A 16,329-nucleotide genomic window follows, 5' to 3' on the forward strand; every position below is an offset into this window, starting at 1 on the left:
GCTGATTCAGTCTGTTTGGGGAAAGGAGGGAGGAGACCGGAGTGGGTCCAGGCTGAGCTGTGGGATAAGGAGTGGGGGGAATGCCGAGCCCGGACATTCCTTCCGAGAGAGTGAGCTCTGGGGAGAGAGGGGAGGAGAGAGGCCGCTCACATTTCCCATTCCCCTCCCCCCAAGGCTACCCCTCCTCCCCCCCTTCCCCTGACCCATACATTCCCGGACGGTTAACTTGCCTCGTGGTCACTAGAAAATTGCCCCCATTTCAAGTTGAAGGGCCACCAGTCTGAGTCACTGCTGTGCCCTGAGTGTGTGTGTGGGGGGAGGGGAGGGTCAAGAGAGAGCAGGGAGGGGCTTGGGGAAAGGAGGTGGGCCCCTGGGTACCCAGTTCTCAGCCCTTCTTGTCCTTAAGCATCACCATCCAGGCATTTGGGGGGGGTGTGGGGGGAGATCCAGGCATCTTCCCAGAACTAGACTCTGAAGGAAAAAAGGCCCTGGACTCAGACTCTGGAGGCCCCAGTTGTGCAGGGGCAGGTGGTGTCTCCTCTCCAGGTCTGTTTCCCCATCCATTTTAGTCCACGTTCCTGTTGAGGCAGGGGTGACAGGCACAGGGCGGAGTGGACTAGCCCTCAGAAAGTGGGCTCTTTTCCTCTGCCCAGGCCTCTTGGGGACTGCGAAGGGATGGAGCCAGTTTTCCCTGTCCCTGGAGCTGGCCCCTCCCTGAGCCTTCCTGGCAGGGCAAGGGGGTGAAGGGGAGCACATTGTTCCAACCTCTAACCTCACTCTCATCCCCCGTTCCCCACAGGCCCAGGGAAGGCAGCTGCTGAGGTTTCATATTTTCCCCCTACCAAACTCTTCACCACAGAGCCCAAGTCCAAATAAGCAGAAATGCTTCCGTGTGTGTGTGTGTGTGTGTGTGCATGCGCGCGCGCGCGCGCGCGCACACACACACATGTTACACAGACATGGACTGTGAGGTTCCTTCTTACACAGGGAAACACCACCTCTCTGACACCGCACAACTTAAGATCCCCATCCACGGACGCATTCCAACTGTTCCTTACACAGCCCGGCACAGGTGCTAGTGTACATGTACACGCTCCTGGACTCACACAGTCCCAACAAGGACACACTCCTCCGTTGTGGTCAGATTCACATAGACGCCCATGTGTACACACACGTATGTGTAGTCATTCCAGACATGGTCACGGTCACAGACACATTCTCACATGAACACACACAACATTGCACACCACCACAGAACTGAATGCTGACTGTGCCAAGCCACATGCCTGAGTCATGTGACCCCCCCACCCCCCACCCACCCAGTGTGGAAGCTCTGGGAGTCTCAGGCTCGTCTGGGGCTGGGACTGGAGGAGGGGGCACCACAGGGATTGAACTTTGCTGTGCCTGTGTCCTGGAGAAAAGAAGGGAGAGTGGAAAGGGCAGGCTGGCACCCACCACAGGCAGCCTCTGTGCAGAGCAGGATCACATGCTCTCAGCCCCCACAGGCCTGTTAGTCTGGTTTTCCAGACCCCCTCCTGACACTGTGGGTAACCCTTCCCTGGCCAGGCCACAGGCCCCTCAGGAAAGTGGAGAGCTAGCCTGCAGCTTCCCGGCCAGCCCCTGGCTTCTTCTGACCAGGCGGCCCATATGCTGTGGCCCAACCCTGGGGCGAGTGCCAGGTACTGTCTGGGCAGGAGGAAGAGATGGCAGTTAGTGCCGCCGCCCAGGGCTGGGATTAGCTGTGACTGGCACCACTGAGGGCACAGCAGCCCACGGTCTGGCTGCTGGAGATGTTAGTCCATAGGCAGTGGCCAGAGGATCCCTGTGGGACAGTTCAGGACACTGGAGAGTAAGTGCCAGGGCTGGCACAGGGGGCCTCTGGAGCATAAGGTTGTCTGATCCCATCCATTTATTCATCACTCAGGTTTGGTGTTTACTGAGGACCTACTGTGTGCCCAGACCTATGGATACAGAGATGAATAAGATCCAGTTCCTGCTAAAAAAAGTCTTCCTAACTAGTGGTGTGACCACCCATTTATGAAGGTAGGTCCAAGGCTTAAACTCTGCTCTGTCTCCAGAACATTCTCCGCATCAAGAGGGATCTCCTAACACAAATATGACTGTGTGACTCCCCTACTCAAAATCCACTAATGACTCCCTGCTGCCCTTAGGGTAAGTTCCAGTTTCCTTAGTATAGCTTGAAATGATCCAGCCATGTCACCTCTATGATTTGCAGTGTCTAGTTCTCATCTGTGTCTCCAAAGCCTAGCACTGGTTCCAGCACATGGTAGGTGCTCAGCTGTTTGCTGAGTGACTGAGTGAGTGGGTGAGTGAAAGAATGTGCCAATGAGCAAATGGACTGAGGCCTTTTTCTTTCTGCAGCTGAGCCTCCAGGAATGACTGCCTTGAATTCCGCTCTGATGCCAGCTTGCTCCCGCTCCAGGCAGAGTTTCCATGTGCCTGGACGCCTTCCCTCAGCTCCTCCCTAGTGGGGCCTATTGTACCCATTCTTCAGGTTGTTTTTTCCCAAGGATTTTTTTGCTCTTAAAGCCCAAGCTAGAACAGGTACTTGGGGACCACAGCCCTCAACTCAGCATTGGAGGAACTGTCCCCAGGCTTTTAGGCCAGGCCCAAGAGTACAAACCAAGCCCAGTGGCCAACCGGCCAAGCTGCTCTCCTGGCCTCCGGCCAGCTGGAAGGCCCTCCTGGGCTGGAGCCTGCCACTGGGCTCTGGCTGGAATTCCCTTGGCCTCTTCCCTCTCCTCTGTGCACTCAGCGTTCGGCCTCTGGCTTCCTCAGCGGTCCCAGCCTGTCTGAGTTGTCCTCAGGTTTTATTTTTGGAAGAAGTTGCATTCGCTCTCCTTATTTACTCCCTTCCTTCAGGGAAGGTGTGGGACCCCTGGGCTCGGCTGGGGATCAGGCTGTGACTCCAGTCCCTGGGGTCCAGACTTCCAAAGGAGGGGGCCTCCAAAGATTCCTGACCCGTCTGATGCTTCAAAGCCAGCTGCCTCTGCCCTCCTTTCCCCACCCAGTGTGTGACTAATGCCTGCCCCTGCCCTTCTTGAAGAGCCCACGATAGCCAAAAGAAATCATCGCAGTTTCAGAGCTGAAAGGAATTCTGGCATCATTAGGTCCAGCCCCCTTTACTTGGAGAGGCACTGTAGTTCAACGGTTACAAGCAAGAGAGGCAGACAGACCATGTTCTAATCCTGGTTTTGCTATCTACTGTGTAGCCGTGGGCAAGTTACTTAACCTCTCTGAGGCTCAATTTCAGCTGTAAAATAGGGGTACTTATTTCTACCCCACCGTTGAAGTTGCTGTGAGGGTGAAATGAGATGGCATTTGTAAAGTGCTTTGTAGAATGCAGGCCACATAGAAGGCGCTCTTCAAATATAGCTATCATTATCATTATCATTATTATTATAGAGAGGAAAACTGAGAGCCAGGAGAGGAATGGACTTGCCCAGGATCTCACAGCCATTCCCAGAGTCTTTACTCTATCTCTACCTCCCTTCCAGGGAGAAGGGAGGAGTCAGGCATCAGCCCAAAGGAGGAATCTCCTTGAGTCAGTCGCACGGGCAAACCCCTGGGTCTTCCATGTCTGCCTCTTCCATCAGGCCTGGGTCCTCCTCTGACACAGGCATTTCCTCCACTGCCCAGGGGCATCTTTCTTGCTCACTTGGGGGTGAGAGGTCCAGGGAGGAGGAGGACCCCAAGGTGGACCCCAGGCCAGTAGGACTCTTAGAGGAGAGGGAAGGCTGGGACCTGACATCACAGAGCAGAGAAGCTGGAGCCACAGCCATGCAGGCCAGCTGGGGCCCTTCCAGCATGGCCAGATGTCTCAGGAATGTGCTGAGCTGGGAACTACCTCGCTCCTTCCCTCACCACCCCCAACCCCTCATCCCCTGTATGCTTGCTCAAGCTCTGCCTCTGCCCCACCCCCTATCCTTCCTCTTTTATCTCTCCCTGGAAGGGCCTCGTGTCTACTGTCCCTCTGGTACCTTGCCGCAGTCCAGCTTCATCTCAGACCTCTGAAGGGGTGGCCCGAGGCAAGAGCCCTCCCCCTTCTGCAGACCCCATGGGTGGGGGGAGATGGAAGCCTGAGCTAACTGGGAGGGGAAAGCTGTGAGCAGATAGTGCCTGCCAGATCCCAAATGTGGAACTGATTTGCAGCCCTGGGAGAGAAAGGGGTGAAGGCTTTGGGGTAGTAGAGGGCAGGGTTGGGCCTCTCCTCGGTGAGGATGATGAAAGGGGCCCTGGGTATCTTGTCCCAGCTGATGGGAGGGAGGGCCAAGGAGATCAGTTGTCAGGCTGGGTTGGGCTCAGAAGGAGGGCTTAGATCCTTCCAGGCCTTTAGGGTCAACGGGGACATACTTTGCCTGATAGTGGAGTGTCCTGTGCTGTATGAGGGGGTGGAGGGAACCCCATCAGGGTCTTGGGGTTAGGTCAGGAGGCAGGACATTGTTCAGACCAGAGCCCTCAGCCCCAAAGAGGAGCTTGTCCCTCTGCAAGGGTGGTGTTGTCTTGGGCCTCCCCAGGCCGGCCTGGCCCTGAGTACTGGGGATGAGAGAGCCAGAAGGGAACTGGTACTCCTGGCCCAGGGTGAGCATCAGGGCAGGGGTGGAAGTCAGAGGGGAGAAGGCACCTGGGGTCAGTTGCTGCCTGGGGCTGCTCTGGGCTCAGCGAGGGGCCACAGTGCTGTCTGCTTTGGGAGAGAGGCCCTGATGATCCAGACAGGCTGACAGCTGGGATAGTCCAATGGATTCTAGAACTCCTAGCACTGAGATGGTTCAGAGGAGCTGGGACCACCACCTTGTCCAACTCAGAGGGAACTATCTTGTGCTCCCTCTTGCCTGTGGAAAAGACCCCCAGCTCCTAAGCACAGCATTCAGGTCTGCCGCAAACTGATTTCAACTTCCCACTATAGCTGGAGCCCCTCATCTTCCCTTTCCCTCCAGCCAAGTTGGAGGATTGCTCCCAGCTCCTGAAACCTGCTGTAAGCTCTATGGCTTTAGGGCCTTTGCTTGTACCATTCCCTGTGCCTGGAAGGTCTTTGCCCTTTATCTCATCTAACTCCTATCAGCCTTTAAGCCCCAACTCTAATGCCACTTCCTCCAGAAAGCCTTCCTTGACCACCCAACTAGAAGAGTCCTCTCTGTCTTATACCACTGTAGCACTTAGAGACAGTTCAGTTACTGGTTAGTATCATACCTTGAACTCTAATTATCTGCAGTGGGACCCATCTCTCCTTCTAAACTTTAACCACCTTGAGGATAGGATATAGGATGAATTTCATCCTTGAACCCTCTGCAGGGCCTCACACAGGGCCTGGTATATATTATGCCTAATAGTAATGATGATGATGATAATAGCTGATGTTTATAAGCCAGGCACTGTTCTAGCTCCTTCTGATTTAAGTTTCAGAAGATCGGGTAGGTCCTATTAGTAGTGCCATGTAATGGAGGAAACTGAGGCATAGGGAAGTTAAGTAGCTTATTCATTTAATTTAGTTAGCAAGTGGTTGAGCCAGGGTTTGAACCCAAGTTCTGATTGCAGAGCTTGTACTTTTAAGCATACATGACAACACTGGATGTTGACGGGATGATTGATTTCCTGCTGCCCCATCCCAACACCTAGTACAGGGCCAGATACAAAATATGGGCCCCCATTCTATGCACTGGGTCCTCATCTGGGCCCTGGGTTTGCTTGTCCCTGGCTGTTCCTCTCCTGATCCCAGGAAGACAGAGCCCTGAAAAGGGGCCTGGGGTCTTTTGCCTCTGTCCCAGGAAAGCAGCCTTTCAGCTCTAGAGAGGTCAAACAGGCAAATAAAATCCCTATGATCAGGGGTCAGCAAAGGGATGAAAATGAGACATTCTTCCAAGGGCTGTCCAATGCTAGGGACCTTCCTTTCAGGCAGTGATGACAACAATGAAAATGAAAACAGCAGCAACAACTCTTGTTTATAAAGGGCTTACCATGTGCCATGCACTGTGCTAAGTTCTCTACAAGACTTACCTAATTGTATCCTTGTAAGAACCCTATATTCTAGGGTCATCTTAACATTATGGATGAGGAAAATAAGCTCAGAGAGGTTAAGGCACCTGTCCAAGCTCACCCAGACGACAAGCAGTGAGAACCAGGATTTGCTCCCAGGTCTGGGCGGGGCTAAAACCAGCCACTAATGGTCACTCCAGCCTACTTCTGGTACAGCTTGGCTTCGCAGAACTTGTCAAGGCATCTGCCATCTGACCTGTGGACTTGCTCTCTGGTCAGGTGGGGTCTGGGAGGAGGCACCAGGTCTAGGAGAGCTTCTGTTCACAGTCTGCCCAGTGTGGAGTGGATTTACAGTCCACAGCTCAGCTTTTCCACAAACTCATGCTGTTTTGAGAACCCAGGATGTTGAGAGCTGGGTGTATTTCTTCAGCTGGGTTATGCCAGGTGTCTGTTTTATTGTGCTTAGTAATGTATATGGATGCAGTATGCATCTTCTCTTATGGGCACAATATATTTCATAGTAGAAAAGACCATCATGAAAGAGTGAGAGGTAGATGTGGGCTTTAGGTTAAGATTCACTACCTCATAAATAAGACCCACTTAAAAAAAGAAAAGTACCATTAAGGCTGGAAGTGTGGAAGTATCTTTTCTTCCATTATCTGTCCACCTACCCATTCATCCACCCATCACCCCCCTCACTCCTTCCTTCCTTCCATCTAGTCAATAAATAAACACTTCCCAAGCACTCAGTCACCATAGCTACATCTAAGGAATAGACTGAAATAATTGCCTGATACTCCCTGCCCTCAAAGAACTCTCAGTCTAGTCCAGCAGCGAGGAAACCAAGGCCCCCGAAAGAGGGAGTGATTTGTCCAAGGTCACAGAGCGAGTTAGGGCAGTGAGGTGAGGAGAGGTGAGAACATTGCAGGCGGAGGGGCACACGTGGGAAAAGGCGTGGGCCTGTCTGCCTCCCCAGCAAGTCCCCTCACTCACTGCTTTAAACTGCCTCCTGGCTCTCCAGGAGGGCCTGAGGGCCTGCCTCCTTCCACTGCTGCTTTCCTTTTTGTTATTCTTTTGGAAGGGGAAGAGGGGGACAGCTGCTGCTGTCCAGCTGCTCTGTCAGACCACACAGCCCAGCCCAGATGTGTCAGCCTCTCTGTGATGGGTGAAATGGCTCCTGGGCCAAGAGCCAAGGGCCAAGGAAGCCACGGTGAGGGCTCTGTCCTGGGAGGGCTGGGAGAGGAGGCCCAATGAACCCTGCAGCAGGGTAGCCCAGTCTTGCTCCAGCTGTCAAGTTGGCCTTGCTGACATGGTATGTCCGGCCTATGAGGATTAGGGTCTTTGACATTCCGAGGAAATCACCTTTGATCTATCTGTTTTCCCTTGTGGTCAGAGTTCTGGGCCGTATCTTGCCTCCCAGCTTCCCCTGAACCAGACACCCTGGTGCCTACCTTCTCCCCACTCCTGCTCAAGGGTTCTACCACTTACTCTGCCTGCTCAAGTGGGTTACATCGTGTTCCAGCCAGATCATGCTCATGGCCTTGACTTAACTCCACCCAAATCTTCCTCCTCCATCCTGCCCCCTGGAGCGCCGAGACTTCCAGAAGAACAGCCTGTTCTCCAGCATCTGGAGCTGGTTTCCTAAGGGAGGTTCAGGGGCAAGCCAGGTCCCAGAGAGGGATGCTCTGAGAGGGCCTCGGTCCCAGGACTTGCAGGAGGCGCATTGTATGGGGAAGGGAAGATACAAAGGGGGGCTGTTCTTCATCCGCTCCTCCCCTGCACAGTGGCCAGACAGGCCAGGTACAAATAGACCTGCAGTCCCAGGAGCTGCAGAGAGCAAAGGTCCAAGTTCCCAGGTGGACCAGGGAGCGGCAGCCTAGAGTGAGGATGAAGAGAAGGTGGGGGATGGGGTGTGAGGTCTCTCTCTCACAGGCCACCAACGTGCTGGCTGTCATCCGTGGTCCCCTAAGGATGCGAGTGGGCAAGGATCAAGGCAGGGCGCCTCTGCTATCTGAGATCCCAGACTTTCCTTGCCCTAGAGGGCAAAGTTCAAACCAGAAGAAGAGGGAGAGAGAAGATGGTGCTTTCTCTTCCTTGGCTCCATGGGACTCTTGCTCTGAGAACAGCAAGAAGATGTTCCCTCCTCTATGAGAATCAGTTTTCTCATCTGCACAAGGGACAATGATGCCTATATGACAGGCTCAGAAAAGGGACACAGCCCCAGTCCTCCCCACTGAAATGCTTTCCACTCACTCCTTTGCCAGTAGGGATGGGGACATCAGGGAGGTTGGGTGCAGAGGTCACCTCCTCTGAGAACCTTCCATGACCTTCACCCAGGCTGGAGGCTCCTCCTCGGACTCCCATCATGCTCTGCTCCATCATGGCACCCTGCAGTGCTACTGGCACCCTCTCTGTTTCTCACATGGCTGTGAGTGGCTGGAGGTCACTTTGCTTAGTGACCAGTACTGGCGCTCCTTTAGTTGTTGAAGGACTGGGTGTGTATATTGAAGAAAACCAAGTGAATTCCCAGCTGGTCCAGGGAAGCCGGAGGACCAGATGTACAGACAACATTTTTGTGGGATCCAGCATCCCCATCACCCAGGAGCTGCAGAGAGCAAAGGTTCAAGTTCCCAGGTGGACCAGGGAGCGGCAGTCTGGAGTGAGGATGAAGAGAAGGTGGGGGATGGGACGTGAGGTCTCTCCTCTCACAGGCCAGGGCCAGGACCCTGAGAATCTGGGGCCCCTTCTGGAATTATCCATACACTTCTTGCATACTCAGGCCTGTCTTTTAAAAAAACATTCTTCCCTTCCCTTACAGGGACTGCCCTAGTCTGAAGTAATTTTCTCTACAAGTACAGTAAACCCTTAAATGGAGCAAAGTCCGCTTAATTGTGACCAAAACTTGGCTTCTGTCCTCTGCCTGGGGCCCATCTCAAATAAAGGTGGGCAAAACTCTTATCTTTGTGGGGCTGGAACAGAAGTGACTGCTTTGTGCTCCTTTGGAACTTCCTCACTTTGGTTTGCTGTATGCGCTGAGGTTTCACAATCTTTACTTTTGTGCTTTTTGTGACAGTACAGACCGACTGAAAAATACTACTTTTCATTGATCCTGCAATAATGTAACTGTGTATTTTATATGATTGAAAATTTTGGACTCAGCTTATTGCCTTATGGTGGAGTTTTACTATATTAAGTGCCTATTTTGTGCCACAGTGGTGTGCCAGATTTATGGCAATGAATACAACTGACGTGGTTGGTGTTCTCATGGAACTTGCTTTCTCACAGAGGAAGCAGACAATAAAAATCTGCAGATTGGGATAAGGACTACAAAGAAATCAAAGAACTGAAACAGAGAATAACAGGGGTCCCATTTGTGGCTGAGGAAGCTTCCCTAAAGAGGTAACATTTGAACTGAGGATGCTGAGATGGAGAGAACTGGAGGGAAAGTATTCTAGATGTCAGAAATAGCATGTGCAAAGGCCCTGTGGCAGCACTGGAAAAGACAGTTTTAAGCTGCTCCTGGGATCTAGGAGTCCCAGAGCAACCTGAACAGAAGGAAACTGGGGAAGATGGAAGCCTGTAAGCCAACCAATGCTTAAGGGTGAGACCTAAGCCACAAGTTTAAATCTGCTGTGGCTCAAGTCAGCTTTAGATTGTCCTAGACCAGGGGCTGTGGGGGTCTGTGCCAAGGGCGGGGATGAATCAAGACAATGATAACTCATTGGAAACCTACCTGAATTTCAGAGACTGTGGGCTGTAAGACCCTGATGGTGGGGAGCAGATGAGCACCCTTTTTCTTTTTCCCTAAAAAATGTGGGGCCTGGCCTGGCCCTCCTTTCATTCATTTATCAATGGTTGGTTGAAGCCTACTCTGTGCCAAGCACTGTACTAGGCACTGGAGATACAGCTGTGAACCAGACAGAGAAACGCCTGCCCTCCAGGAGCTCACACCCCAGTGGGGGGAGCAAAAATAAAAAGCTGCCCCGAACAAACCCAGTGTTTTGGAGGAGAAAGAGGTTCTGGGGTGCCATCTCCCTTCCTGAACAGAAGCCCTGAAATTTGGGCTCCTCTATCAGTTTTCCTCCATTACTTCTTTTTCTAGTGGATTCTACTTGGAGACCAGAGTTCCTTCGCCCTTGGGTCCTCTTTCCTCTTGGTGAGAATTTAAAGAGAAACACACACACACACACACACACACACACACACTCACCCATCCCCTTTTAAGGGCTGTTAAAGGCCCACACACAGACATAGGAACACCCAAATGCACATACTTCTCTAATCTCCCTAAATCCCCCAAAGGCTTGGGTGGTGGTGGTGGTAGTTGTAGTGGTGGTGGTGGTTTTCCATTTAGCTCAGGAGAAGCCAGGCTGGGGGCCTGGGGAGCAGTGATCAGGCTTAGCCTTCATACTCCCCTTCCTGGGCTGGTCCCCAGGTCCTGGTCTTTCCTGCACCTGGCCTCCCCAGCTGCTGTGAGGTGAATGAGTGTGCTGGGCAAACATCCTTGCAGCTTCCTGCTGCTCCCGCTCCTCCAAGACAACAGAACTCATCTTCCTCCTTCTCCTCCTCCCCACACCCTCCCAGCTGGGGCTTCTCTGGGATCTGAAGCCATTTCCCTCTAGAGAAACCAGGGTCTTCCCTTCTCCTGAGCCAGAGGAAGGACCTCATGCTCTCTGGAGACTCGACCTGTTCTCCCTGGGACCTTTATCCTAGTTCTCTGAGCATCAGGCCCTCTCTCACACCTGCCCAGGGCCGAGGGATCACAGGGTCCAAGGGAAGAGGGCTCTAGGGAAGTCACATCAGGAATTGTGGGAAGGTGGGGAGGGGAGGAGAAGCCCCTTCATCTGGCAGGATGGGCAGCTCCTTCCGAGGGATGTCTGAGACTCACAGAGACAAGATTGCAACAGGATGAAGGCGGCCTCACAGAAGGAAAAATACAGCACCTCTGGCCACCTCCAAGCACACATGACTTTGCAGGACTCATTCTCCTGTCTCTGATTAAGTGAATGCATATTTTTTACACAGTTGTATTCTGGGTGAGCATCCTTTTTGATTTTTGCCTTTTAATACCAAGTAACAGAGCACACCCGATTTCCATCGTGACTTTAAGGCCTTTATCTGGATTTTAAAGAGGATAGTGAATACCTTGCCCTCCATCTTCCAGAGTGAGAAGCACACAGACTCCACCCTTTCCCATCTTTAACCCTGGAAACATTTTACTATCCTTATGCAGAATGAAGAGGGAGTTGGGGATGGAGTTGGTATGGGGTGCCAGCTAGGAGGGACCTTAGACATCTAAATGGAGGCACCAGAGAAGGAAGGCAACTTGCTCAGGGTCACAGTAACTCTACCTGAGTAGTTCTTATCCCCCCCCCCATCTAGTCTCCAAAGCATTGTAACCATGGAAACTTACCTGGTACACATCATCTTAACATTAATCTTGAATTTTCTCACTAAATCTCTACAGTAACTCTCAGGGGAAGCTTCTCTAGCTCCGTTTTTCAGATGAGGAATCCAAGGCCCACAGGAAGAAAAGTCACTTGTCTGAACTGCCCAGCTGGATGGTGGCAGAAGCACAGCTAGAACCAAATTTCCTGATTCCGAGCCCAGGAGTTTTCTTTCCTCTTAGAAATTCTTTCCTCTTCCCCTGCTTCACCTGGCCGTGCTTAGGCCTGAGGTCAGGAGCTTCCCCAGCAGGGCTTTCCCTCCCCAGGCCCAATGCTAGATACCACTGTCTCATCATGATCATGCCTCCTTTCCTGTGCTGGACCAAGGCCCAGATGAGCAGCTGGGGATGAAAGGCTGAATGGAACAGCAGGAAGAGGCTGTAGGCGGCAGAGTTCATTCAGTAGAAAGCCCAACTAAGACCTGCTGAGGGCTGAGGGAACCTCACAGGGCACCTCTACCAACAAAGGTACGCGCTCCAACAAACCCCGCTCCCTCTGACCAGTACCCGTTACCAGCTCCAGGAGGGGTGTATGGAACCTCAGACCCCTGCCACTTCATTCTTAGGATCTGTGCCAGACTGTCCTTAGAGAGACCGATCCAACCTTCCCGGTTTTAGAGACAAGGAGGCCCAGGGAGGAAAGCTGGTCACATGGCCCAGGCTCTCAGGGAGAGGCAGACGCAGAGGCAGGACTAGAACCCAGGTCTCCTCACTACTGGTTCAAGCCCTCTCCCCTCCTCCACTTGGCTTGTCTGGAGACGTGTGCTCCTCTGACTGGGACTAGGGGCCTTCCTCAGAGAGCAGAGTCACTCCTGCCTAAGGAGAACCGGGAGACCTCTTACCCCATGCCTCCCTGACTCGGGTTCTTTTCCCTGGGCTTGTTTCCCCACCAGCAGCCTGGGACAGTTTAGGTGGAAGTTTAAGGGGCCTTAAGTCTGCACGCACTTGGCTCTTGTCTGCCAGGTTCATCTTAGTCCCAGGAGGTAGAGAACAGCAAGTAGAGACCCTTGAGGTGATCTCTGTGTGTGTGTGTGTGTGTGTGTGTATGAGAGAGAGAGCGTGCACGAGAGAGGGCGAGAGAAAGGGAGAGGGAGAGAGGCTGGCAGTTCACTGCATGGGGAGGTGGAGGGATCTCACCAGATCCCCCAAACTGCCTACCTTTCAACCCAGTAGGCTCTTCTAAATGCAAATATTTTCTACTGTTACTGAGCCTCCCCCTCCCCCAGGACCTAAGGGCTGAGCCTGAGAGAGGGAGGGAGGGAGGGAAGAAGAGAGAAGCCACGTTTCCTTAGGGAGGGAGGAGAAAAGAAAGAGAAGAAACCCAGAGACAGAGAGGGTCGCCACGAAGCCACAGGAGAGACAGTCATCTCGACAAGGGACAGAGAAACAGACCTAGAGAAAGACTTCCCTCCTCCTGAGCCATCACTCTGTGCTGCCCTAACCAGTTGAGTGTCATGTCCCTCCCTGGGGGATCTCCAGCCTGACTTTCTGGGGCAGCCACGGCTGCACCCCTAAATTTCCCGGTCTGGCTCAAAAGCTGGGTCTGGCTCAGGCCCGTCAAGGGGCGTCTGGTGTCCGGCCCCTGGTGCGCCCCCCAGCGGAGAACCAGACTCCAAGCCACCGAAGTCCTAAAGGGGGCACAAGAAGGGGCACAAGAAAGGGCACCGCCACTTGGCGCCCAATTTGGTTCTGGGTGTCCCGGGTGGGTGGCAGACCACCAGGAGACTTGGGCGGGGGACAGATTTGGTGTTTCTTGAGCTCATATGAGGATGGGCCGGCCCGCGCCTCGACGTTCCCTTCCCCTAGAAGGAGGAGGCCAGTGTATCCTTGGAGCCCCCCGGGAGGAGTGTGCACTGGCGCAAACTCAAGAGGCTTCGGTCCAGGTTCAGGGTCTAGGGAGGTGTCGAGGGATCCAGTCCTCAAATCTCAGAGCTCTAGGCACGTGTCTCTCGAGGGGACCCTTCACAGAGCCCCCTCCCCCACTTCTGCTCAGTGATGTGTAGTCCAGTCCTTCAGGGGGCCCCAGGCACACCGCAAAAAGGAGTGAGAAATGGTGGAAGAGGGACACAGACCCTTCATCTTACCGCATTGTTGAGGAAATCCGACTCGTTCAGATCCCCCAAGTCCAGGAAGCTGGATCCGGGGAACAGCCTGTCGGCCGGGAAGGGCTCCAAGACGGCGTCCATTTCGGCCGGCTCTGGAGACCCCCTTCGGCTGGGCTTCCCTCACTCCAGGGCGGCGGCGCGCCCGGCCCAGAGCTCCGGCCTGAGCGCTGGCAAGCGGGCGGGGGCAGGTCCCGGGCGAAGCCCCGGGGGGAGGGGCAGGCGGAGGCGGCGCGGCCCTGGGTAGGGGGCGCGGGGGGCTCAGGGGCCTTAGGGCAGCAGCGCAGAGCGGGCTGGGCTCAGGGGCCCCGGGTGCACCGCGGGCATTTAGCCGACTCCTCCTCCTCCCGCTCCTCCAGGGGCACAGCTGGTTTCCATGGGGAGCCCAGGAGTGGGGCTGAGGGCTTGAGGAGCCCCCCCGGACAGGGTGGGAGCCGGGGGTGGGGGAGCTGAGCGCTCCCCCCCGAGACTGGGTGGCTGCCGGGCGCTCCGCTCTCTCTGCGTCTCCCTGTGTACCGCTTCTGTCACTTTCCTCTCTGAAACCGGGAACCCGGGGCTGGTTAGCCCAGCCGGCCGAGGCGCCACGCCCCCACATCAATATTCACGATACTTTCATATTAATGAGGAGAGGGAGTGGCCTGAGGAATCGTCCCTCCTCTTTTAAAGAGACAGCTATACAAGCTAGTCTTCCTTGTGAATCTCTTTTCTCTGAACAGTCCAGGTAGGGACTTGAAGCAAAATTGTACTGGAGGCAATAACTGTTTCTCGAACCTCGACACTTTAAGCCTTTGCCAACCACGCTCCCATAAGTTCAGGAGGAAGCTGAGTTATTTCTATTCTCTCAGGCTTATTCTAGAGCCTGAACCAAATACAAAGTCAGGGAATTCCATCTCATGGATCCCTCATCAGATTTCCTCTCAATGGGAGATTTTCAGGTCTCCTCCTCCAGGAAGCCTTCCCTGACCCCCAAGCCGAAGCAGTTACCACCACTCTACACTCTTAGGACATTGTGTGTTTACCTCCATGGTGGCAAGTCTAATGCAGTATTGTCATTGTTTTGTTCGTGTGTCTGTCTGTCTGTTTGTTTGTTTTGCTTTTTAGGGCCACACCAGTGGCATATGGAGATTCCCAGGCTAGGGACCTAATCAGAGCTACAGCTGCCGGCCCACGCCACAGCCACAGCAAAGCCAGATCCGAGCCATGTCTGCGACCTACACCGCAGCTCACAGAAACGCCGGATCCTTAACCCACTGAGCCAGGCCAGGGATGGAACTCCCAACCTCATGGTTCCTAGTCAGATTCATTTCCACTGTGCCACCAACGGGAACTCCTGCTCATGTGTGTGTGATCCCACTAGATTCTGCGAACCCTTGGGGCAAGGACTGTATCCAACTTCCCTGTGTGTGAAAGGCCTGGGTGAACAGCAGAGGTGAGGTAAGGACCCCTCTTCTCATCAATCGTCAAGTCCCTCTAATGGTTCTGAAGAGCAAGAAGTTGGAGAATAGTGACCCATGGAGTTTGTATGAGCCAAGATGCAGGCTGGCTCCATGCTTCATGGTCACCGGACATTCCCAGGTCCCCTGGATCCATTACCTAAGTGGCCAGCTCCAATTGGCCATGCACAGCTTAATCGTTTGAAAGGGCTGATAAACAATCACCAGGCACCTGAACAAATGGAAGTGGTCAGAAAGTCACTCCCTCAGAGGGCCGGGCACATGGTTCCTGCCCAGAAGTCATTAATAGGATTAAGTGTGTCCTCCCTGTCTGGCTCTTTTAATTAGTTCAGGAACCAAATGGCCTTTAGGAAGCAGAGATGTCACTGCAGTTAAGCCAGGGATTTCACCCAAATTGCTCTCTCGGTGCCAAGGTGGGGAAAGGGCACACACCTCGGCTGAGATAGCAGCTGTTTACTTACCTGGGGTGGGCAGGCAGGCATGTGGCTTTTCCCCATCTCATGATCCAGCTGACATAGCTCTGGAGAAGGAAGTTCTGACCTCCAAGTTGTCACATGACTATTAGCACCCAGGCCTCCTGGAGAGTTCACTCCTGAGAAGCTGGGAATACAGCCCATGCTCTGGGGACCAGTTCACCAGCAGTGCAACTCTGAGAGCTTAGGCTGGGCCCAAAACAAATCAGTTCACTCTCAAAACAGTGGCAGGTAGAATCAGGGTGCTAAGACCGGGGGTGTTTTCCCCAAACACATCACATCTGGCTAGCTGGGGAACTCCGACAATGAGAATGTGGCTGATCTTCTGTGGGGAGGGGGTTATGATCTCTGGCTGGGAGGACATGTCTGTCCATGGTGGGTGAGCTTGCGGCTGCAGGTGTCTGGAATCCTGGCTCCTGAGCTGGAGTCCCTGCAGGCCCCCAGGAGGAACAAAAGTGCCCCTCTGCCTGAGGTTGGCTGGAAATTGCGCCTGTGTTCCTCCCAGCCTGCTCTGTAATTAGAGACATAGGCACCATTTAAGTGATTGGGGAAGATTATATAGTTTTAGATAAATAAGATTAGAGTGTCCTTTCTTTCCTGATTCTTACCCAGGTGAACACTCCAGGAAATCATTGAAAATAATCCTGGGGAGACACTCTGGTTCCGGCACCTCCTGTGGAGTCTGGGAGGCAGGATCTCCCAAGAGAAATCCTGGGGTGGGGGGAGAGGAGAGAAGGGGAATGGACAGTGTGAGCCTGGCACATACCAGCCAGGACGAAGACAGCAGGGGGGTTATCCACACATTCTATAAGTGTTTTGAGCACCTGCTCACAGCCCCTAGAGTAGGCCCTGGAGACAGA

The 16,329-nt window shown here is 53.6% G+C and overlaps 1 protein-coding gene across 1 annotated transcript in view; it reads right to left on the reverse strand.

Annotated features, from left to right (window-relative positions):
• The window catches only part of CREB3L1 (cAMP responsive element binding protein 3 like 1), a 35,684-nt gene extending 21,588 nt beyond the window's left edge, over positions 1-14,096 (reverse strand). The window contains exon 1 of the mRNA XM_047775889.1: positions 13,525-14,096. Coding sequence (XP_047631845.1) covers positions 13,525-13,626 — 102 coding nt within the window. The 5' untranslated portion in view covers positions 13,627-14,096. The remainder of the gene's footprint in view (positions 1-13,524) is intronic.
• Between the last annotated feature and the right edge of the window lie 2,233 nt (positions 14,097-16,329).

This window comes from Phacochoerus africanus, chromosome 4, assembly GCF_016906955.1.
Source record: "Phacochoerus africanus isolate WHEZ1 chromosome 4, ROS_Pafr_v1, whole genome shotgun sequence".
NCBI classification, from domain to species: Eukaryota; Metazoa; Chordata; class Mammalia; order Artiodactyla; family Suidae; genus Phacochoerus; species Phacochoerus africanus.